Raw genomic sequence first — 23416 nt, 5'->3', positions numbered from 1 at the left:
GCCGGCTCGCTGGGAACCAAGCGCTGCGCGGCTTTGCCGTGCCATTGGGAGCTTCAGCCTCGCCTAAAGAAAGGCCCCAGGTGTTTCCCTCTGCTTAACATTTGTACGTACTCTTGGCTTAGACTCAGCCTCGGCGCTGCAGCTAAACCAGCTGCTAAGGGTCAGCGCTGGGAGTCGGAAGCCCAAACGGGCTCATCTAGTCCAAAGCAATGAAGTCGAGTGTGGTCCCGAGCTTTTAGGGGAAGCTTTACTGTTGTCTCGCAGCGTGGTCAGAAGGATACGCACAGCGGGTTATAGGGAGGGGTTCTAAGCAGGTTTGGACTTGGCAGCATTTCTGTCTTTCCATTCTGCTGCTTCTTGAGAGTAAACCCAGATCAGCCAGCAGCGTGGTGCTTCCGTGCATCGTGCGTTCCCAAATTGCGAGTTGCACTTGAGAGAATTCCGCTTTTGGTGATCCCTGTGCACTCAGCCTTGCCGTTTCGTGGGTATCGCCTTCTTTCTAAATAACACTTTCAGTCTGTTGTCCACGCGCTGAAGTCAACGAGAGCTTTGTGGTTGGCTTCAACGAGAACAGCACCAGATACGTCGCAAAATTCTGCCACGGGTCTCCATGCGCGCACAGGACCCGCGGTTCTTTCTCTCTCCATCGTTTGCTCTCGTTTTTTCATTCGCTCCGCCTCAAAGTGCGTAGCAGGGCCTAAACTCGTTGCCGAATTGAGAGATCTCGTGACTTTTTTAGTCTCTCGCGCGATCGCTTGCCTGCCTGTTGATTCCCCAGTTAAAGGAGAAGAGTCAGCTGGGCGCGCGTTCTTTCCTGAGCAGGTCTGCGTGGAAAGGATGGAAGGGAGAGCCGACGCTGGCGGCCGCCGACAGCGTGCACCAGGCAGCCTGCAGCAGTTCTCCGGGCACATCCGCTGCGATCTTCTTGCTCGCAGCATTTCCGAAACGCCGCTTTCCCCCGAGCGCTGGCTTTTGTGGCTGCGCGAAACCGCGCGGGTGGCTTGCGTTGCTGAAGAACGCGAAATAGGAGTTAACGTCGTTTTGGCAAACGTGGGAGGGAGCAAGTTAACTTCTGAATCCAGACAGTTTGAGATGGAAAGTTGTTGTTTGCGTGAGGAACAGAATATTCTTGACGCAGGACCAGGGATACAGGGAATCATTTTCTTTTTACCACATACCTCAGGAGGCATCAACAATAGATCTTCATTAAAGGTGATTTCAGCATATTGTCTTTTTAGGTTTAAAAACATTTAACTTGGTAAACAGCAGAGCGGATAGACTGTCCCAAAACTCTTCTGTGTTTTGTTAAACTCCCGCAGCTCCATCTGCTGGGAGCAGATGTCAGCACAAACCCCAAGACCCGAGGAGAGTCAAGCGAAGCCTTTGGGGTAAGCAGAGAGGAACTTGCCGTAGGTGAGCAGAGGTGGGGAAATGTCACTCTTGCATTGTTTCTGTTGAAATAGCTTGGCAATTTAAAAAAGCGATCAAAGGCACCATGGATTCTAAGGGAAGGAAGTGCAGAGCTGGTAAGCAAGGTAGCACTGCTCTTGCGTAGAGCATTTCATCAAAAAATACCAGAGGTCGTCGCTACGGGCAGGGCCTGAACCCCAGAACAGGAAAGCAGAGGCAGCCTGGGCCCACCGGTAATAAAAAGAGGAACGAGGGCAGAGTCCGGGCCCCCGCCGCGTCGTGGTGCTTGGAGCCAGCAGCAGCCATCCCTTGGCACGCTCCTGCAGCCGAGCGCCGGAAGGACCGCTCGCACCGACCTGGGAGACCGTGACGACGGGCGAGGCTTTGCTGGGCGAAGGGTTTGCCCCCTGCCAGGGCGTTTGGGGCCTCAGCCCTCCTCGGCGGGGCTGCGCGTTGCCTTGGATTGCCTGCAGCCCTGCCTGGGCACCGGGGGGGCGGCGGGCGCTGGCGGGCACCCCCGAGAGGGAGTTGCACGGTACCTGTAACCTGCCGTGCGTCTGCGGCTCCCCGCTGTCCCGCCTGCGAACGGCCAGCTACCCAGAGCTCAGACAGCGAGAGAAGAGGCGCTCGGAGGAACCGTCCGACACAACTTTGGGCCGCGCGGTTGCCTGCGGGCGAGGAGGCACCGATTGCTGCGACAGGCGAGAACCCAGCCACTTCTCCTTCAGGGAGGAGGTCTGCCTGCAGGCTGCCCTCCGTGTCTTGGGGCGCGGCGCTTTGGGAACGTGGGTTCAGCCACGACATCTGTACTGCGTAGGCACGGATGACCTTCCGCAGCAGCACTGAGGTCCCTCTGGTAGCAGTGACCTCCTCTCTCCGGTGCTCCTTACTCCAGCCTTACACCTCGTTTGCCGGGTGCGTTCATTTTGTCTGTTTGAACAATTTTTTTATCCGTTCAGTAAACAGATACTTCCCCGCTTGTTGTCACTGTCCCAGCGAGCGTGCCGACTGACGACTTCTGCGTATTGCTCCTGATTTCAGCCTAACTCATTTTTCCTGCGAAATACTGGAGCAGAGCAGTAGATGGCCGGGCACGGCCAGGTGGCCACCCGGGGTACGTTTCACAAGTTCCCATCAGACACATCCAGCTTGCTGGGGTATGATTTATATCTGCGTTGTGTACCACTGTCTCGGGATGGAATTCCTTTTGCCGTTGTAACCACAGCGCGGACGCGGTTCCAGCGGTCTGAAAGTGCTGCAGGCTACGCCGACGTTTTCAGCCCTTTTTTCCAATTTGTGTCCTTCAGGCGAGGTTGCCGGTTTCCCAGGTGTGCTGTGTTTCCGTCACGGAGTGCATCTACCCGCTGCTCCTGGGAATCCCGTAGCGGAGCCCTCCAAAGCAATCCACAGTGAACGGGGTGAAAAACGGTGTCGCGGAGAAATCTTGAAGATTTGAATTCCAGGTTCCTTTTTGCCTCTAGAAAAGTCGCTCTCGGGAAGCTTCTTGTTGTTTCTTGGCGCAAGGGAACTCGTGAACGGGGTTTTTTGACACAAACCTCTGCGGGAGCAATGCTGTTAATAGGGAGAAAACACGAGACGAATAACTGACCTTTGGAAGAATTGCTTCAGAAGACGGGCAGTCTGAGTTCTGTGCTGGTTCCTTGGAGAGCTGCCCCGCTGACAGTCTCTTCTCAGCTGGACCTAAAAGGGAGTGCGTTTCTGAAATCCGTGGGCAACCTCATTGTGCCAGGGCCCGCAGTCTGGACAGCCCCGAAGGACCTTTTTCCCTGAGGGGAAGGGGGAGTTCTGAAAAAACCAGCCCTCTAAATGCTGCTCCTCTGTGCCAGCCTCTGAACAGTGGTATTTATTTTTCACCAGTTACTCATCATATAATATTTATTTTTGAGGGGGATGAGTAACTGCATTGATGATGTGCAGGTGGTTTAGCCCCTTAGTTTATACTCTGGTGGCAGGACATCTCTCACCTTCCAGACACAAGGAAGCTCCTCAAGAAGAACAATTTTTGACCCATCTGCATAATTCTGGGGTTTTTAACTTCACTTCCACAGGTACTCTTTTTAGTACGAAAGTGACCACCTAATTCTAATTTATCTCTAAAAATTAGGGCAGCAGTATTAGTTGCTTCTAAAAAAAAAAGGTTTTTTTCTTCAAAACAAACACCAGCACGAGGTATTTGAGTTGTTCAGTGAGCAGCGGAAGGGCAGCGTTAGCTCTGGGTTGGTGTCCTGCTGCTGGGCTCTCTAACGGGACACAAGCTTCTCTCGCGCTGGGCGTCTGCTCCGAGCTCCTCCGCGTGTGTGCGATAAAGGGTGTGCAGTCTGTCCTTCCGTGTCAGCGGTAATGAGACCGTTACTTCTGGTCATCTGCTTATTTGCACAGAATTTTGGGCTACTTAATTTCTTTGAGATCTTTATTGTTTTGCAGGTGCTGCTGGAAAGTGGTGAAGGGGGGGCAAAATTGATCGGGGCGTAGCGCTAACAGCGGGAGTGACTCCTTCTCCTTTCCTTGGGAAATGAGGCCAAAAGCACCTGAGTCGCAGTTCTGGCTGTAAATGGGGTGTAGAGATGTCCCTGGAGCCCTCCGCAGCCCGGATTCGGTGCACAGCCCTGGGCTGCTCCGCGAGGGCCGCCTGTGCGCTCGGACGCTTGCTCTGTCCCCTCTGTTTGCTGCGGTCCTCGAGGAGCAGAGTTTGGCGGTGTCGTGCGCTTGTCTCAGGGATGGGTGTTGGCTCAGGCCAGCACTTGGTTTTAACGTAGGAAGCTTTTCCAGATCACGTAAATGGCACCTGCTTTCATGCAGCCGGTAAATTTTTTTTACGGAATGCATTGACTTGCAGAAATGAAGTATATTTGGAGGTATCGTTACCCCCTACGGTATACTGCAGTGTTTATGTCTCTGGCAACACTGTTGACTTGAAAAGTTTCGGATGAAAATTTACAAAGCATTTCTGGGATTTGGAAACGCTTTGCCTGGTAATTTTAAGATCGATTTAGAATCAAGAGTACTATTCACATCTTTAAAGCTAAACACGTGCCTACGTGTGTGCAGAAATGGTATCATCAGTGGGTTTCTCTTTTTAATTTTTCTTTTTTTTTTTCCCTCAGGTGAATGAAATTTACCACGACGAGTCCCTGGGGGTTCACATCAACGTTGTGCTGGTCCGAATGATCATGCTGGGGTACGCGAAGGTAAGCAAGCCTCCCAACCGGTTCTGCGCCTTCATCTTCTTTGGGGCTGCAGCCCCTGTGAAGGCCACGAAGGGCTCTGGCAGCCGAAGCCCCCCGGCCGCTAGCTCCAGAGGGCTGCCTTCCCCGCCTGGCGCCCGCCCTCCTTCCCGAGCCTGCCCGGGACAGCGTCCCTTGGGGATGCCGTGCGGGACCGGCTCAGCCTGCTCAGGCTTGCAGCCTCGGTTCTTGCCCTTGCGAGTCCTCGGGGAATTACGCCAGCTGAGCAGAAGCAGTCGGCTGGGCTGACCGTCACAGCTTGCTGGCGCACACCCCCCCGAGCAGCGTAACCGTCTCCTTTGCTCATTTGGTGTACTTTTACTGGGGCTCGGCACGCTCCTCCGCTTTTTACCCTGGGCAGTGCTTGCCACGCTACATTGATTTTGCTGGTAAAACGCACTCGGAGGGTTTGGAACAAATGCTCGTGAAATTGTTCAGGACGAGAGGAAGGCGCTAATGCTGTTCGGGGTTTGGTAAAGATCATCCCTGTTCCATTTAACTCAGGCGTTGAATTTGGGCACGTCAAAAGACCCGTTTGATGTTTGTCTCGTAATTAAATTTACCGGGCTTGTAGGCCCACGCTGTGTCAAGTCTCACAGAACCAGGCGTTTGATCCGCGTCCATCACGTAGTGGCACTGCAGAGTTTTGGAGCAGCCGAGGCGCTGTCCGTGTGTTTGTAGTGCTCGGTTCCCCGACGCAGGCTGCCTGCGTCGCTGCGTGCTCCTTCAGCTCAGCTCTCGTTCAGCTCAGCTCAGCCCAGCCACGCTGTCCTCCCGCAGCCCAGAACGTAAGCGAGTTCCCACAAACGAAAGAAAAATGGCCTTATTCAATCCTAACACCAAGGGGCATGTTCCTCCCGCAGGCTACACAGAGAGGCAGTTGTCCTCATAGAGGATGTGAACGCTCGTTAAACTGTTTTCAAAAGAACCCTAACGATGTACCGTTCGGGATGCGTGGTCACTGTTAGCCTGCACGTTTTCTTTTCTCATCCCGAAGGCGGCTGTCGTGCCTTAGAGTGGCAGGGTGTGTGGAAGCGAGAAGTGGGGACCTGGTTGGTGCTCCAAGCGAATCAAAACTGGGCTGACTTTGCTACCTTTAGGAGCTCCTGGCTCTAATGTTTTGCTCTTTCAGTCCATTAGCTTGATTGAGAGGGGGAATCCCTCGAGAAGCTTGGAGAACGTTTGCCGCTGGGCCTATCAGCAGCAGAAGTCAGACCCCAATCACTCCGAGCACCACGACCATGCCATCTTCTTAACCAGGCAAGATTTTGGGCCCGCTGGTATGCAAGGTAATGCCGCTGAGCTGGAGCAAAACTGTCTGGACTTGGGGTTTCTTGGCGAGCGCCTGCCCGAAAAGAGGAAAATTTGAAAATTGCGTTGTTATAGGATCCCGAGGCAATAAGCAACGTGGGCTTTTACTCAGCAAATACTTAGGGAAGTGTTCTGTTTTAAAGACGTATGGAAACCTGGTCCTGTTGGGCACAGCGTGTCTGCTCAGCGTAACTCTGGGTTCCCCACGCTGGGTTCAGGAGGGCCCACGTGGACTGCCTGAGCACGTACGCACGCCTCTGTTGTGGAGAGAAAGCGCTTCCTCCCGTGCCTCTTGCACGCTTCCTGAGAAGCAAGTAGACCTTGCCATGGTGGTCCTTGCCATTTCTATCTGACTGCAGCAGATCAAGTTTCTTACTTGAGAGGTGTAAGTAAATAGCTATTTACTTGCTTCAAACACCAGGTGTGTGCGTGCGTGTGCAGGGATCGCTAGGAACGCACGATGCACTTTGCATTCAACTTCACTTTTATTGCATCGTTCACTGTAGATTTCTTTCCATAGACAGCGTACCAGCTGCTTTGATTCCTGCATTGACCTTTATGGCTCAAGGAAGTAGTGATAACGGGAAGTAAATTCACCAAGTGCCATTTGTGTCAGTGCAGGTAAAGAAGAGTCTGGGTGAGACCGTGGTTTGGCTGTCCAGCCGGAGGTGTCTCGGTGTTTGGTACCTCCATGCTCCCTTCCCCTTTCAGGGGGAGACGAGGGTCTGCGTTCTCCTTCAGGTCTGGGCTGGCGTGCCTGGAGTGACGCTGCGTAGGTCGAGACGTTAGCCGTTTCCCCGTCATCAGAAAGATTTTAGCTTTTACTGAGGAAACGACGTGCAACAGGCGCCAGGCAGTACGTAGGTGAAGGTGTTAGTATGAACACAGGCAAAAAATCCCGGCCCGTAGCTCTGCCCCGTAATGGAACCGGAATCTTGGGCGGGTTTGGTGCTAAAAGTGTCAGTGCCTGATGTAACACAGATGTCTGTGGAACCAGTCCCGCTCTCTCAGAGCCGTTTACGCTGCTTGACGGCAATTGCAGAGACAGAGGAAAAACTGACTATCGAACGAAAATAATCCTAGGTTCTTCACAGGTAGTAAGTTTACTGGGGGATCTCATTTTAGATAAATGTAACGGCTAAGAGGATCAGACATGATTTCTCTCCATAGGATATGCTCCTGTTACTGGCATGTGTCACCCGGTCCGAAGCTGCACTCTCAACCACGAGGATGGCTTTTCATCAGCTTTTGTGGTCGCTCATGAAACCGGTCACGTGTAAGTCTAACTTGTACGATTGGATTGCCAACAAAACGCGGTGCTGCGTCTCCTGCTTGCTTCCAGTGGTTTAATTTTAATGGCTACGTGAAAGCTATCCTAATTTTATTTCCATCCCCTTGGAACGCATCAGTGGTTTAGGCAATGAAGAGGTAAGTGAAGGGGGGGAACTTGTTTTCTCTGGGCGAGGAAGAGGTCAGTAAGAAACCGGGAAGGCGCAGGCAGTGGAGACGGAAGCTTGTCAGGCATCCTCAACTTCTCTCTTCTCGTTGAGTGCAAGTGCTGATTTGTTAGATTTGGCACCTCTTCAAGAGCGATAACACGTTAAGTTGGGAGTAACTGATTAAGCAAAGATCTCTGTTTGCTGTCTGGATGAATTAATGTCAAGCCCTGAGGGTGTGATTGTTGCCTTCCTGAAGCAGTGCGGGCTACTTGCTCAGCTCGCTGGGAGGAGTTCAGCCCAACCGAGATGTCGGGGTCACTCGCGTACTGAGCTGTACCAGCTGCACGCGTGGAGATGTAACACGCTAACCGCGGTAGCTCTTGGGAGACGCCACACGATAACTACGTTAGCGCTGTGTTTACCAGGGGCTTGTGATAAGTGAGTCTACACACGCGAACAATTCGGTGTCTGCACGAACTTCTCCCTAATGAGCAGAGTTGTTGTTTTCCTTTATCCAAAGCGTAAGAAGTCGTCATCATCTCGTTAGGTCATGCCTGGTATTAACAAATAAAGCATAAATGAAAGAGTATTCAGAGAGTCCTCCTGTTTTGGCATCAGAGCAGATGAGTTTGAAATGCAGGTGATATCTGTAGACCGCAAAGAACAATTTGATTTTCCACCACGAGCTGTGCACGCGAAACTGTTTTCTGTACGGTTGTTTTACCAGCTGAAGAGCAGAAGCTGCCTGGGCTCTGATGGCGCTCCTTTCTTACAGGCTGGGAATGGAGCACGATGGGCAAGGGAACAGATGTGGGGATGAGACAGCAATGGGGAGCGTCATGGCTCCCTTGGTGCAGGCTGCCTTCCATCGCTACCACTGGTCCAGGTGCAGCGGCCAGGAGCTCAAGCGATACATACAGTAAGGAGCTGTCGGCGCTCGGCGGGAGTTGCTTTGCTAAAGGAAAGAGAAGAATTGGCGGTTCCCGGGATGTGGGGCCGGTGCGCTGCCCTCTGCTAGGCAGCGAAGAGCAGAGGCAATCCCGGCGTGACGGAGCAGGCACGAGTGTCGCAGACGGCACCCTTGCCTGCGGCAGCCCTTTCTGTAAAGACGGCGGTGCTGGGGCCTCGGGGTGCTGAGGAACGGGATCCTCGGGGGTGGCCTGCGCTCTGCTTCCCAACGGGGACTCAGCCTGCAGAGCCGGGGCGGTAGGCTGCTCCTGGACCCGGGACCGACGCTTCCTCAGCCGGGGCTCTGCTCAAAGCCGTCGCGTCCTCTGGGCGATGGTAGCAGGAGTCTCGCTGGCAGACTTGATGTCAGGTAGCTGTGTTTGCCCTAGGTTTTTGGTTTCTCTAGGAGTTATGCTGTGAAACTGGCAGGATGAAGCCCTAAACTCAGAAAAGGAACTAGCAAAGGTTGTGGAAGAGAGAAGGCGGATGCGTGCGCGTGTCTGCGGTAGGGAGCAAAGGAGAACAGCTCTCTACGCTGCTGGCTCTAGCCTCCCTCCATGTATGTACCTCTTCATCCCCTCGTTGCTCAGGCTTCCTTCTCCATTGCAAATAGCTGGGTTTGCCAGTCAAAACTGGGTGAAAACTCCATGAGTTGACCCACGTCTCCTACGTAGGAAACCCTGTTTGTAACATAAAGCAGAAAATAGCAATTGATTGAGACCTTAGAGCTTGAAGTGAAGCATCCCAGTGCAGGAGGAGCAGTCCACCCGTGTCGCTGTTTTTAACTCTGATGTCTTAACGGGAGCAAGAAAAAAGCAAGCCTTATTCTTGCCCTTCGCACAGGCAGGGCTTCGTCCCTGCGTGTGCAGTAGATGTCAGGTGAGAAGGCCTGTTCTCAGACCGCCGTCCTGTTTGAGAGCTCCGGAAAGTCCGTGGGAAGACTCCCTCCGACTGCAGAGAGCTTTGCGTTAGGCGTCACGTTAGGAATCGTACTCCGGGGCGAAGCACATCGAGTTGTTGCCCTTTGGCACTGAGAGCGAAGGAGCGTTTGTTTTCTACCTCTGGTGACGGGAAAGTGCGTCGTGACATCTTCTCGTGATCTTTTTTTTTCTGTGCTCTTTCCACAGCTCTTACGACTGTCTTCTCGACGACCCCTTCGAACACGATTGGCCCAAGCTCCCTGAACTGCCAGGCATCAATTATTCCATGGACGATCAGTGCCGCTTTGATTTTGGCGTTGGCTATAAAATGTGCACAGCGGTACGTCCACGGCAGTCGTTGCACAGACAAACGTTCATTCAGCGAGTTGGTGTCTGGCCTTGTCTTGAGCTGCACTGTACTCATTTCCTCGTAACTGGAGAGCCGTTAAACAGACCCACAAAGAGGAGAGAGATAGTTATGGGTGAAACCCCGTCAGCTGGGTCGTTGGGTTTAACGGTCAAGTAGGTGGCGGCACGGTCCACAGGACGCAGACGTGTGGTAGTGATCCCAAGGAAGAAGGGACAAACCCCTCGTTCTCCTCCCAGCGCTGGGTGTCTCCTCCTTTCCCCTTCTCAGCAGCTCAGCGCTAGGGGATGCAGGGACCAAGCACCGCCCTTCTCTTTCTGAAGATACCATACTTACTGGTAGCCGTGTGCGTGAGATGAATTGACTGGGTGGGTTGAATCCTTCTCTGAAAAGTGTTAATAATCCGATGCCGAGTTTCATCTCATAAATGTTCTGCATTTCAGTTCCGAACCTTTGACCCGTGCAAGCAGTTGTGGTGCAGCCATCCAGACAACCCGTATTTCTGTAAGACTAAGAAAGGACCTCCCCTCGATGGGACAGAATGCGCCCCTGGGAAAGTGAGTATTGTGGTTTTGCTACGTTTGCGTTGGGGCAAGAACCAGTCCCGACAGTTGCATTCATTTGGGTTGAAGGGCACAGAGGAGAACAGGGAATTGCCCGGCGTTCCCCGGGTGGAGCCGGCGGAAGGACAAGAGGGAGCTGTGCTTTCCCACTGCGCTGCTCTCTGAACTGTGCGAGGTTTGTCCTGGTACAAAGCACACTCTGGACAGAGAAGCCCCAGTTGAGGTGTAAGCCGTTCTCGGCCTCCTCTGTGGCCTTTTTGTTAAGTTTTTTGGATTCTTGTCTCATCTGCAAAGCGTCCGTAAGGTGCCTTTAGGAACCCACGGTAGCGGGTAATGCCGTTACCGCAGGACCCCTTCTTAGGGCTTGTGGGCCAGACGTCCTGTGGCTACAGGCTTGGCTGGGCGTAGGATTAGCTCTTGATTTTTCCCTTTTAATATCCCCATTAGTGGGTGTCCTGCTGCTAATTCATTTTCAATTATGAAATTATACTCAAATAAATGTTAGTTTAGCAAATTCCATGTGTTTGAGATACAGGAGAGCCACTTAGACCATCTGAGTACGCCTGAGCCAGCAGCAGACCACCACCCTGCCCAGTGACCAGCCCTCTGTTCCAGCCAATTTGCATAAGTGGGATAACTGGCCAGCGGGAGGGGAAAAAAATTTTTTAAAAAAAAAGCAACCAGTCTTCAGCAAAAACTTTATCCTGCTAATATTCAGAACATGAAAATTCCTTCAAAAAAGTGGTAGCGTCTAAGACTCGAACGAAACAAAACTTACTTAAATTAAGTGAAGAGGAGGGCGGAACGTGTGTTTGCCCCCGGAAGGGTTCAGGCTGGGGTTCGGTGGTGCTGCCCGCTCCTTCGGGGCGGGGGGTCGGGTCCTCTCAGGCCCAGAGCACGTAGACCCTCACCCCCTTTGTCCCCAGGAAGGTCTCTGCCCGCAGTCTCTCCTCTGAGAAGTCCCTTCTCAGCCCGTGAGCTCCCCTCTGCGTGCTTTTACTTTTACTGCGGTTAGACATTCGGGTTGGGTTTTGTGTCCGTTCTCACCCGTTTTCCCTGCCCGCTTCCTCGCAGTGGTGCTATAAAGGTCACTGCATGTGGAAGAACGCGAACCAGCTGAAGCAGGACGGCAACTGGGGCCCCTGGACGAAGTTTGGCTCCTGCTCACGGACCTGCGGAACTGGAGTTCGCTTTCGAACGCGCCAGTGCAACAATCCAATGTAGGTCTGGTGGCTGGGTGGGAGCTGGGTTACGGGTGTCGCTTGAAATGGCGTGCACCTTTTGGGTGGAGTCTGCCAAAATTCACGTTCGGTTCGAGGCCCTAGAAATACGGCTTTTTGCAGGGAGCCGGGATCATTTTTGGAGAATCCAAGAATGTCCAGAGGAAAGCCTGTGGAAAACCCTCCCAGGGATTTAGCTGATATGTAAGAGAGTGAAGAGCACATAGTGTGCGAGCTCAGCAAGGATAAGCGTAGCTAATGTCCAACTGTAAATGGCCCGTTGGCAGCGTGCGCGCACGTAACCTCTGCGTTCCAGCGTACGCCTTGGGGACGCACGGCAAGCACTGAGGTTGTACCGCAAGCGTGTGTCTGGGCGGTGTAACCGCTCTCTTTGCATTTCTGTCACTTCACACGCCACTTGGCAAAATTGTCTCTTAAAATAGTGTGAAATGTCACCTAAGACAGGAAAAAACCAGTCCCCAGAGGGTTTTGGAATCTCTCGTCTGTTTTCTCTTCACAGGCCCATTAACGGAGGCGAAGACTGTGCTGGTGTCAATTTTGAGTTTCAACTTTGCAATACAGAGGAGTGTCCGAAGCACTTTGAGGACTTCAGAGCGCAGCAGTGTCAGCAACGCAATTCCCACTTTGAGTATCAGGGCAGCAAGCACCACTGGCTGCCGTACGAACACCCGGACCGTAAGTCCTGCTCTTCGCCTTTCTTAAGGTCGATCCTGGCATCTCCCAGAGCTTGCGGGGCTCTTGTTCACCATTTCCTTCTCCAGAAGGAAGGACGAGGTGCCACGCAAGACAGTTGTCGCTCCCCCAAGCTGCGGCCAGCTAGCTTCCCCTGGCTTTCATCCCGCTCGTAGCGAGAGCGTGGTGTAGCCGGAGGCTCTTGGCTCCTGCTGGAGGAGTTGGTGGGCGCTCGCGGTGTTTAGTGCGCCGTGCTGCAGCTCCCTGCCCGTGGGCCACAGCGTGGAAAGCTGCTCCTGGGTGGGGAAAGCCCTTCCTGCCCTCTGCCCTGTGGCTGTCCCTCTACCTGAGCGCAAAGAGCTGACGTTGGATCGCGCCCGCTGGAAGCGTTAACGGTGTTTTGCTAGTGGCACTAGGTGAGAAGTTCTTTTTAGTGTTTTCCCGCTCTTGTATAGACCCACCTGCCTCGGCCCGTTCTGTCAGCCTTCGCTACTGACGTTAATCTAGCCCGTTAATGACCTTGGGCGAGGGGGCCGGCTTCGGGCACAGAGACAGATCCCTAGTTCCCGGAGGGGTGTTGCGGAGCGGCTGGCGTTCGCTCCGCCGGTGTCTCCCGAGATGCCCTTTCCGCGGCTGGCGGAGGAGTTACGTTCAGACGTGAACCGGGAAAAACCTCTTCAGCTGCTGTTCTCAAACCCAGGACAGAGTTGGAGACCCACATCCTCTGTGCTTCTCACCTGGCTTTAGCACCGTCTCCCCACAGACTCGTTTTTCTGCTGTGGTTTTCCTGCCTCCCTGTGATTTGTAAAATCCCAGTAGGATGGGAGTGAAAGCCGCTTTCCGAACAGTCGAGAGCCCAGTCCCTCTTGAGAAGGGAACGGATTGCTGTGAGAATATCTGAGCGCCCCGTGATTCACAGAGAAGCCAACTAGCTGCCTTCTTCCCCACAGCTGTCTGTTAAAGATCCTTTCTCTCTCTCTCGTATTCTCCTCGCTCCTGTGGCGGGGTATTTTTCTGAAGCACATCTGGATTGCTGTTCGTGGCTGCACTTACTTCTCTTTCCTTGCTACACAGCTAATAAGAGATGTCACCTGTACTGCCAGTCCAAAGAAACCGGAGACGTTGCGTACGTGAAACAGCTGGCACACGACGGGACTCGCTGTTCCTACAAGGATCCCTACAGCATCTGTGTCCGGGGAGAATGCGTGGTGAGTGGCAGCCCCCCACGGGCAGCGCGGAGTTGGAGCTGCGCCGCGTTACCGCTCTGCTTAGGGTCGGTCTGAGCAACTCGCTCGGCAGCGCCGAGACAGCCTCCGCAGGTCTTGCTAAATTAAATTTTTGCAGCATCCTTTTCCTCATAATTCCTTGAGGTTTAAATTAAATTAGAGCAACGGCACAGATCCCGTTCCGTGGAAACGCTCCTCTTAAACCGATTGTTTCATTTGCCTCTTTTGCACTCAGCTTTGAGTCTGAAAAGAATTGCGTCTATTTTTCTCTTTCCCATCTTTCTTAGTTTTGAAGTACGGTGAATATAAAGGAAGGATCGCTTGCTGGTTTTTACATGAAAACCATTATCCAGCACCAGATTTGCAAGTAACTGGTGTTTAAATAGAACAGGTCGGTGTTGGGTGGTAATTTCCTCTACGCATTAATTTTCTTTCTTTTTTTTTTTTTCCTCCCTTCCTTCTGCAGAAAGTGGGCTGTGACAAGGAAATTGGCTCCAACAAGGTTGAAGATAAGTGTGGCGTCTGTGGCGGGGACAACTCTCATTGCCGAACCGTGAAGGGAACCTTCACCCGCACCCCCAAAAAGCTCGGTAGGAATAGCACTTTCATGCCTCTGGGCGCAGTTTCTGCTCTCTCGGGTGTTTCTGCTGCACTTAGGGCTTCTGCAGAAACGCAGCCTACTTCAAGGGAGCGAAGCACACGTCGTAACCCGACGTGCAAAACCAGTTTAGTGCCCGAGAAAGAAACGCCGTCTTTAAACCAGCGTGGCGTTTCCGTCCTGCGAAGGACTTGTGTTAGGAGAAAGCTCGATGGGTCAAGTGTAGCCCCGAATCCTCGGCATGCGGAGCGTGCTTGGCTCGTTGTGGTGAGCGGGGATACACGGAGTTCTGCCCGACAAAACCGAGCCGCTGTTTCACAGCGACGTGCAGGAGAAACCGAGGCGGTTTGCCTGGCACTGCGTGTAGCCTGCCTCTGTCTGTAGGAGGGCGAGAGGAGTTTTTTCTCCCGTTAAAGACTGACCTTTTCACAAGTTTTTCCTCTCAAACCTAAACTCAAGACTTCGAAATGGAAGCCTGAATTTTTGTGCGTGTGAAATGGGCATATGGATCCTCACGTCACATTGGGTTTTTATGATCCTTTCTCACAAATTACAGCCCTTGAGTCAGATAAACAAATTAAGAACACGTTCAGCTGAATTCTGAACCAAATATAAAAATGTTTTGGCAGGAATCCCCGTTTCTCGTAGCCTTTAAGTTGTGTGGCTGAGGTCCCGTGGGACACGACAGCGTTCTGCTAGTCAGGACTAAGAACGACCTGGTTAAAATTTTCAGACTGCTCTCCGGGGTACTTTGCGGCACATTTCATATCAGTAATAATTCAAGGTCTCCTTGGACCTCTTCAGAAATTCCTGTTTCGTCAGTTGTTACGCCAGGGCAGTATTATCTTGTACGTCTTGCGGTGACATTTTGGTCGTTTCGAGGCTTTCCTATATTGCTTTTTTTCCCTTCCACCTGGGGAGGCCGCTCAGGGAAGCGTATCCCCTGCGTGAGTGGGAGCAGTTATTTCAGGAATATCTGCCTGATAAAACTGAGTGTGTGCAGCCAGGGCAGAGAAAGGCTAAGGGGCAGATAACGTGAATATCTGCGTTAACAGTTTAGAGGCTGGTAATTGCCGCCGTGAAGCAAGCTTTACTGCAGCGTTGATAATTAAATTTGGACAGTGAGCAGACCAACTGAACTTGGACAAAACCCAGTAAATAAATTACATAAAATATTCTGCCAAAAGTATTTATTTATTATGACAAACCAGTTGGAAAAGTTTACTGATCGTACTGATCAAATTACAGTCGAGAGCCCTTCTGAAAGGGATGCTTCCCCGGAGGAGACCGCTCGCACACGGAATAGTGCAAGAATCATTCAGACTTGGGGAGTAATGGACTTAAGGCTGTAACTTGAGGCTCGTTTATAACCCCGTGTATTTCTGGAGCTGGCAGCTACTGCGCTTTTCTTTAAAAAAAAAAAAAAAAAAAGTAATCAGCAGGACTAAGTGCTCGGCCTTCTAAGAGCATTTCTGACTTTGCCACTGAGAAGATGGTTGGAATTGGGGGGGCAGAGAGGACGTTCATGTCACAGCTTTGGATCCAGTCCAGTAAGAGCTTTCTCTAACGAGTCCGGTTGCTGTTGTCGGTACGAGCGGTTTGCAGCTGCCCAAGCCCGGGGTCTGCCTTCCTCCCCGGGAGAGTCACAGGGCGCGCGAGGGGCCGGAGAGGCCAGAAAATGCTGCTGGCCCCACCGCGTCGTGGCTCAGCATTTCTGCCCGCGGGCCGCCGAGAGCCACGGCACCGTCTGGCGGGGCGACGGCACGCCACGGGGCGTTTGCACGGCACTTCCCGTGCCTGGAAAGCACGGCAATTCATGAACTGCTGTTCATCAGCCCCTGATTTGCAAATGTTTATGAAAGTGATAGAAGCGTTTATGAAATGTTGATTGTTTTACGGTGACTTTGGCAATCTAGTCATTAAAAAGACTAATTGACCTCTTCCAACAGGAAAACATTTAAGCAAGAGGTGCCAAAAAGAATTCAAGTTTCTGGAAAATGAAATCTGCAAGTATCCAACTTAAAATCACCTACCTGAATTTTCACCGGTCTGACTTTCATTGACTATTAAGATTTGCTAGATGGGTCTAATTCTGCTTCAAATGCATTTGAACCCGTGACGTAATTTATACTTTACACTTGTAAAGACCATCTGGCTGACAAACGTAGTCAATGAACTAAGACTTGGCTCCCGTAGCGCTAATTACAGACGTTCTGTTTAAGGGAAGACCAGAGGAGCGTTTACGTTGCCCAAAGGAGCTCGCAATATTTCCCTTTCTGAAACAAAGGACTCTAAAAATACGCTGGGTAAGTTCCGAGCGCTTGCAGAAAGAGGCATCCACGGCACCGCGAGGGTTCTGCTGCGGTTCTCGGCTCCCTGCAGCCACCGGCAGATAACGCCAAGGCAGGCAAAAGCGCGATGTTTCGTATGCTCAAAGGCGGCCGATGAAACGATCGGCGGATGCTGCTTGCGCAGTCGCTCGTCAGCCAAGACCAGGATTTTGGAGTGTCGTAGCTCTTCTTTCTCTTCACGCCAGGTGCGTGGCAAACGACCGATGCCTTCGTTAGTCCCAGAATCCCCAGGATGAAACAGAATTACTTAAATGCCGCGTCTTGCGTTTGCAGCGCACAAGTAATAAGACTCTCGTCGCATCTACGCTGCTTCTGTAGCAGGGCTGCGTTACTCGGGAAGATTGCACAGCAGAGTACGAGGCAGAGGAACTTACTCAGCTCTTAACAATGGGATCTGCAGAGATTTATCGTAGTGAAACCTGCAGTTGTTCAAGAGAAAATAGTAGAAATAGGGAAATCCCGCGCACTCAGAGTGCTGATGATGCTCTTGTTTAACGCTCCGTATAGCGGAGTTCCCCAGGAGAGATTTTAGTCTTCCCAATGACGATACTTATTACTGCTGCACTAATTACCTGTGGTTTGGACAGATAATAATGGAAATTTAAAATAAGAATAGTTTTCTTGGGGAACAGCTTTTTACTTTTAGCTGTAGAGAGTTGACTTCAGCCCCGTGACTTCAGCAGCAGCGGTTTAGTTGATGCATTTTACGCTCGCAGTTGCGGATAGCTTGGGTTAACTCCACACAGACGAGCCTTTTCCGACGCGTGGCGACACCTTTCTCCAGGCTTTTGACGTTTGACGCTTAAGACCTTAACGTCTAACATGAGAGTAAGAGAACTCGGGTCCGACGGCCTGGCTGACGAGCGGTTTGGAAGACGTGACGAGGAGGACGGGCGGGTTTCCCCGTCTCCTGAGGAACATAGGAAACATTCTTTTGCCCGAGTTGTTGATTGGCACAGCCTGCAGCGGTGTGGCTGGTCAAGCGACAGATAGCTTTGTAACGGGTTTCTCTTCCCTCCCCGAGAGGGGAGAACCCCGGGGAGGTCCTGTCAAGCACGTTACAAAGCGATTTGCTCAGAGGGGTTCTGTCGCCGCCGCTCAGTCGCGGGTGGATGCCCTCTTCTGCAAGCAGAAGCTGGATCACGTAGCGCGCTCCTAACCGTGGCTATTACTTTTTCTTTCCATCTCTGCTTTCTCCATTGACTACTACACATGCCAAAGGGTACCTTAAGATGTTTGATATCCCTCCCGGTGCTCGACATGTGTTTATCCAAGAAGACGAGGCTTCTCCTCACTTTCTTGGTAAGTGTTTCTCTGCTCGGGTTTGGCTTTGAGGCATGATGAGAAGCACGGCGCAGTCACGCAGAAGAACCTGAGACACGAGATAACCAAATGCAAGTGTTCCGGGTAAATACGCGCGTTCAGAATTGCATGTTAAGGACCGAGTCCTGCAGCATAAGCTCGGCAAACAAACATTTACTTCTCATTTGACTTCTTCACAATATTTAACTGATCCCAGTTTGCATGTTTACTAACAAAAGGTTGTCGTCGTCGCTCGCATTTAAACGGGCGCTGCCAGGGTAAAAACGGGGTGCTCTATTATGTGAATCAAATTCAGTATCGGAAATTACTCTTATTTGCTGCAGACTGTACGTAACAGCTGTTTTAACGGAAAGAGGATTGGGGAACTTGCGATACGTTTGCAGTCCACGTCATTTCAGATTTTTCCGACGTAGGACAGCTCATACTGCTGTCAGGCAGTTTGTATCTTACTGCTTACCGTTTTCTAACGCTTAAGGGATTTTTCGCTCACGGGAGAGGAGGGGTGAGGTCTTCCATGGAATTGAACGGCCTTTTCAGCAGCTCTGCAGGCGCTAGGGCAGTGCCTGAGTTGCAAACCCTTCAGGCAGAGTTGGATTGTAGGTACTAAAAAGATGTAGGAATAGAAAAGAAAAAAAAGACGAGAAGAAACTGTTTCAACCGTGACAACGTCAAAGGGGAAGGTTGGCTTCTGAGGTCCAGGAGGTTCCTTTTGGACCCAGCACAGCCCGGCGGTGCCTTTCGGAGGAGCGCGGCTCTGCTTCGGCAGCTGCTCGCTAAGCGCGGCAGAGCTCCTGCAGTTGGGGTGCTGTGCCCTAGGAACGGCTGAGATGTCTGCACAGGCTTTTTACCGCCTTTTATGGGGCCTTGGAAAAAGTTGTGCAAAAGAAAAGAAAAGAGAGTCCATCTTTCAGATTTCTAACGCACTGGTTTCTAATTGGAGCATAATAATAATAGTAATTATCCCCACACTACGTGACTTTTAAGGTGTGGTGCAGGAACCCCAAAATAAGTAGTTTCCAGGGGTTCCAGTGCCTCAGCTCTGTGCTTATGGATTTTAGCATTTGAACGTACCTACACCAGAGAAACTAAAGCACGATGAAAACGTTGTCATTTCCATAAGCTGCGGACAATAGGAAATGTGGTGAAGGTCTGCTGAGGTGCCTGTTAGGCTGGCAGGCGTTCCCAGCACCGCGGATTTTGGCCTTAGGCAAGTAAGGAAGAGGGGCGATCCTGCAGATCTGCCCCCAGTTCCTTGCTACTGCCCGTGCCGCTGGGGAGCCGGGCTGGCACGGCAGAGGCGCGCGTTGCACGGGAAGAGGCGCGTCGGCCTCTCTCGAGTTCCGCATCTACCGTTCGCGCGGATAAGGAGGCGCAAAACCGAAGCAAATACGCGCATGCGTCTGTCGCCAGGCTGGAACCTGGCTGCTGCCGGCGGCGGCCTCTCCCGGCGCTTGCTGGCGCCTTGGCTTGTTTGCAAAAGGCCTTCGGGGCATCTCCTGTCGATGGCAGACGACACGCAGGGAGGCACGACTGGCACTGTTTTCCATCCTTTCAGCAATTAAGAACCAGGCCACGGGACACTACATTCTGAACGGGAAAGGGGAGGAGGCCAGATCCCGATCTTTCATTGACCTGGGCGTGGAGTGGGAGTACAACATAGAGGACGACATAGAAACTCTGCACACGGACGGGCCCTTGCACGACGCGGTGGTTGTGCTGGTAGGTTACGTGTCGAGCGGTGGGAACCTGGTGGGTTTGTCTCTTATAAAAAACGCACGGCCAGCGTGGAGCTTCCGCCGAGATAAAACACCGGCGGGCAGTCCCTCCCCGAAAGACACGTGCCGACGAGACGGCCGATAGCCCGACGCCCTTTCCTCATTAGCTGTTCCCCAGTCTCGTAAAGTGCCGCCCACTCGTGCAGCGGCGATACGTCCGTCAGGAGCCCAAGACGGCGTTGTCGGACGGCAGTGGGACGCTGTCAGAGGTCTGTGACAGGGCACTGCGCGTCAGGCCACGTCTGAGACCAGCCCTGCTCCTCAGCCAAGTAAACGAAGTGGCCGCGCCGTCCTTTCACCCTCGCTGACGGTGTCCTGCTCGGCCACCTTAGGATGCCAGCCTGGAAACGCAGCTCATTTCAGATGGCTCTGTGTTGATCTTACTATTGCTAGTTCTAACTGTGAAGGCAAAACCCAACGTTGTTTCCCCGCTGAGTTAACCAGCAGTTTCCGTGTTTCCCCCAAGAGCCAGACCTCAGTTTCTTTACTTGGCAAAGGAATCCATAACAGCTCCGGTTTATTACCGCTGTTTCCATGTGATTATTAATAGATCATTCCTCGGGAGAACGACACAAGATCTAGCCTGACTTACAAATACATCATTCACGAGGATTCGGTACCAACCATCAACAGCAACAACGTCCTACAAGAAGAAATAGATACTTTTGAGTGGGCGTTGAAGAGTTGGTCGCAGTGCTCCAAACCCTGTGGTGGAGGTAAAGTGATGATGTCACACCGTAGGGTAATGAGTGACAAACTACCAAGAGTGGAAAAGTAACAGGTGGGGGGGAGCGAACGCTTTAGAAATCCTGGCCTTCCTTTTTTTTTAAAAACAGTTTGTTATTTTGGGTGCCCAGGCGTATAAGATATCTTAGGTGCCTGATTATTCGAGCATGTCACGCTTCCAGCCCCGAGAGGAGAGGTCTGGTTTAGGTGTTAAATTCTGTACCCAAAGCCGTTTGGAAGTTCAGACTCGGGCGTCTGTGCTGCCGAGCGCTCACGGTACTCACGGCACGTCCGTTGCTCTTGGGCAAGGAAGGGGAACGCGAGGGTCAGAACAACTTTAACCCTCACACAGAGCAGCGGCGTGCCCTGGGAGCGAAACCCCTGACGTGGCCCGTGGGCTGGTTCCCCGGTTAGCCGGTGGCCTGCTGCCTGGTGTTAAGGAGGTCAGTTCTCCACGCCGTGGCTCGTGCGTAACGCAGGGCTTAGACTAAGGGGTCGTAACTGTCCCTTCTGTCACAGCGGCGTGTTGTAAGTAGCGTCCACAGAGCTCCATGCAGCCATAAAACTTGCTTTGAAACCAAAAATTCTAACGAGAACCCGGTTTTCCCGATGTTTCTGAAATATTTTCCAGGGTTCCAGTACACCAAATACGGGTGCCGCAGGAAAAGTGACAACAAAATGGTTCATCGCAGCTTCTGTGAAGCCAGCAAAAAGCCAAAGCCCATTCGCAGAATGTGCAATCTTCAGGAATGCACGCAGCCTCTGTAAGTACGGCTCGCGTGGAGGCGTCAGCGTTTGCTCCCCGTGCTGGGTGGGGAGGTTAACCCGAGCCACGCGTGGTGGGACGCTGGCAGCTCTCTAGACCGCAGTGCCTGCGTTACGGATGGTTTTTTCTACCTGTATAAGAATGGTTACTGATCTGACGGAGTGGTTTCATCCCCGAAATGTTGTGTGCTAAGGGCCGCCTGGCCTGGCAGCAGTGTGGAAAATAGGTAAAAGTTGTGATGGTGTCTTCCTCCTCTTTACTCCCCAGCTGGGCAGCAGATGAGTGGGAATACTGCACAAAAACCTGCGGGAATTCAGGCTACCAGCTCCGAACTGTGCGTTGCATCCAACCCCTCCACGACGGTGCAAACCGCTCCGTGCATTTCAAGTACTGCAGCGGGGATCGCCCCGAGAGCCGCCGGCCCTGCAACCGCGTCCCGTGCCCCGCGCAGTGGAAGGCTGGACCCTGGTCGGAGGTAGGCAAGCAGCCGTCGTGAGCGAGCGACGTGCCTTGCTGACTGCTCGTGTCTCCCAGGTCAGAGCTCTGCCCGGGCTGCAAGCTCTGGACTGCGCCGGCCAGTTTTCCAAAGCCTGAAAATCCGCAGCCGGTAACGCCTGCCGGCTGCACGGGCTGCTGCGGCTCCCGGGAAACCGGCAAGGAAAACGTTCGCAATGTCAGATACGCAATCCCGCAGAACTCGTCTTGAAATTTTGCTTGTTTTTCTCCAACTTGTCGCTTCCCCGCTTCTGCGGGCAGCGTGACCTTTTTTACCGACTTGGACCGGTTTGGAATCACAGAGTTTCTGCAAGTGTCGATCTTGTGCGAACGACTTGGGAACCAGCAGCGGGACCCTCCAGCTAACTCAGGGAGCGCTCAGCTTCCCTGCCTGCCCTTTGCGTTCTCTCTGTGTTACGGCGTATCGGCTACGGGAAGAATAAGTAGCAAAACTCATAATACGCTCTCATAATCAATTTAGCGTTACAGAAAGCAAGAACCGAGGGGAACAGCATCCTTCTCCTCTGCATGTTTCTCCGCAACATCAGGCTACTGATGCTGAAGTCTACTTGGAAAACAGACCGCTGGAATGTATAGCCTGACCTGAAAGCCGACCCCGGGCTATTTTAGAGCCGTTAATTTTTGCACGTTGTTGTGACAGCTGAACGTCCTGACTTGCCTTGTGTCTGTCCCGTAGTGTTCCGTGACCTGCGGGGAGGGAACCGAGACCCGGCAGATCGTGTGCCGTGCTGGCGACCGGTGCGACGGAGAAAAGCCGGAATCAGTGAGGGTTTGTAAACTCGCTGCCTGTAACGGTAAGAGAACACCTTACAGCGACTGCAGACCATGAGCCTAACGATTCCTGTCTAGGTAGCGCAGTGCTGGGCAGAGATGTTAGACGCAGATTTCATCCTCGAGTGACCTCCAGAGACAAATAAGAGACCTCTGTGTAGGTCTAAATAAAAGCTGAACTTCCCGAGAACTTGCTGTGTTCACGCGTACAGGTTTCTAAGACCAGGCGGAGCCTACGCTTGTGAGCAGGTAGCGTGCACGCCCCGCTTGCGCTGTATGGTAAAGGAATTGCGCTGTCTGGGGACGGTCACCTCTTGCACGCTGGAACACGCACCCATGTTGGAGGGCTTAAACACGCTAGCCTAAGCTGCGTTTGCAAAACTTTGCGCTGGAGGTGAAGGTCAATCCCAAGTAAACCCTGCTCGACCTCTAAATCCCAGGATAAGTTTTACAAGCCTGCCAGTTGAGGAAATGAAAAAAAAAAACCAGATAAAAATGGAACCGCAGAGCATTAATAAGGTTCCTGGGAATCACATTACATTGTTCTCTTAGAACTTTTGGAACAGATTTTTAAGCTTTTCATAAAGTCAACAAAGCCTTTCTTCCTTCGGGTCTGTGACTCTAAGAGTTGGGATTTATTTGTTTTTTAAATCCCTCGTGGTAGTCCTAACACTCTGATTGCTGGCTGGTAGAAAAAAGTAGAGTGAGAGTTCTTAGAAGGTGCAGAGTGAATGGAACTGCTTCCCACGAGCCTGTAAAGGCGTCCGCTTTTCTTACCTGCCTTCTGCCAGCGAAAGAACTCGGAGCAGAAAACAATTCTGGGAGCAAGGCAGAGTGAGAAGACGCTGTATCCGCTAGGTGGGAGCAAATCCCTGTCTGTCACTGAACAAGTACAAGGTTGTTCAATCCTGGGTTTCACTGCTGATAAACACTTCCGAAACTGAAAGAAGTAAGGGCTGCGTCTTCGCAAAACTGTTCGGATAGCTTTGATCTTGCGCTGTAAGCATCACCTCAGAGAATCCGTGCTTTACGCAGCAGTTGGGATTGCCTTGAAAAGCCAGTGTTAAACTCCTACCTTTCAGAACTAAGCAGGTCACAGCCTTTTTCTCTCCGCGTGAGAGTACTACGTCTGTCTCACTGTAAACAACACTCGGAGCCAAATATCACAGCTAAAATATCGATAGCACTCTGTCCTGTTTACACAGAGCAAGTCTCTGTGCATGGCCATGCGTGCCATTCCGTTACTCT

The 23416-nt window shown here is 52.2% G+C and overlaps 1 protein-coding gene across 5 annotated transcripts in view; it reads left to right on the top strand.

Annotated features, from left to right (window-relative positions):
- The window catches only part of ADAMTS3 (ADAM metallopeptidase with thrombospondin type 1 motif 3), a 109376-nt gene that overhangs the window by 79605 nt on the left and 6355 nt on the right, over positions 1-23416 (top strand). For 3 of the 5 annotated variants that reach the window (XM_054823750.1, XM_054823753.1, XM_054823754.1), the window contains 16 exons: positions 4536-4619; positions 5788-5944; positions 7137-7242; positions 8181-8324; positions 9481-9613; positions 10084-10197; positions 11278-11423; positions 11944-12119; positions 13191-13324; positions 13809-13932; positions 17513-17593; positions 19170-19333; positions 19940-20105; positions 20747-20879; positions 21149-21356; positions 22074-22191. In XM_054823750.1, the coding sequence (XP_054679725.1) occupies positions 4536-4619; positions 5788-5944; positions 7137-7242; positions 8181-8324; positions 9481-9613; positions 10084-10197; positions 11278-11423; positions 11944-12119; positions 13191-13324; positions 13809-13932; positions 17513-17593; positions 19170-19333; positions 19940-20105; positions 20747-20879; positions 21149-21356; positions 22074-22191 (2188 nt within the window). The remainder of the gene's footprint in view (positions 1-4535; positions 4620-5787; positions 5945-7136; positions 7243-8180; positions 8325-9480; positions 9614-10083; positions 10198-11277; positions 11424-11943; positions 12120-13190; positions 13325-13808; positions 13933-17512; positions 17594-19169; positions 19334-19939; positions 20106-20746; positions 20880-21148; positions 21357-22073; positions 22192-23416) is intronic. The other 2 variants (XM_054823751.1, XM_054823752.1) reach the window with 2 other exon arrangements.

This window comes from Grus americana, chromosome 4 (assembly GCF_028858705.1).
Source record: "Grus americana isolate bGruAme1 chromosome 4, bGruAme1.mat, whole genome shotgun sequence".
Lineage (NCBI taxonomy): Eukaryota > Metazoa > Chordata > Aves > Gruiformes > Gruidae > Grus > Grus americana.
The sequence above is the reverse complement of the archived record's forward strand: the minus strand, read 5'-3'. Positions and strand labels throughout refer to the sequence as shown.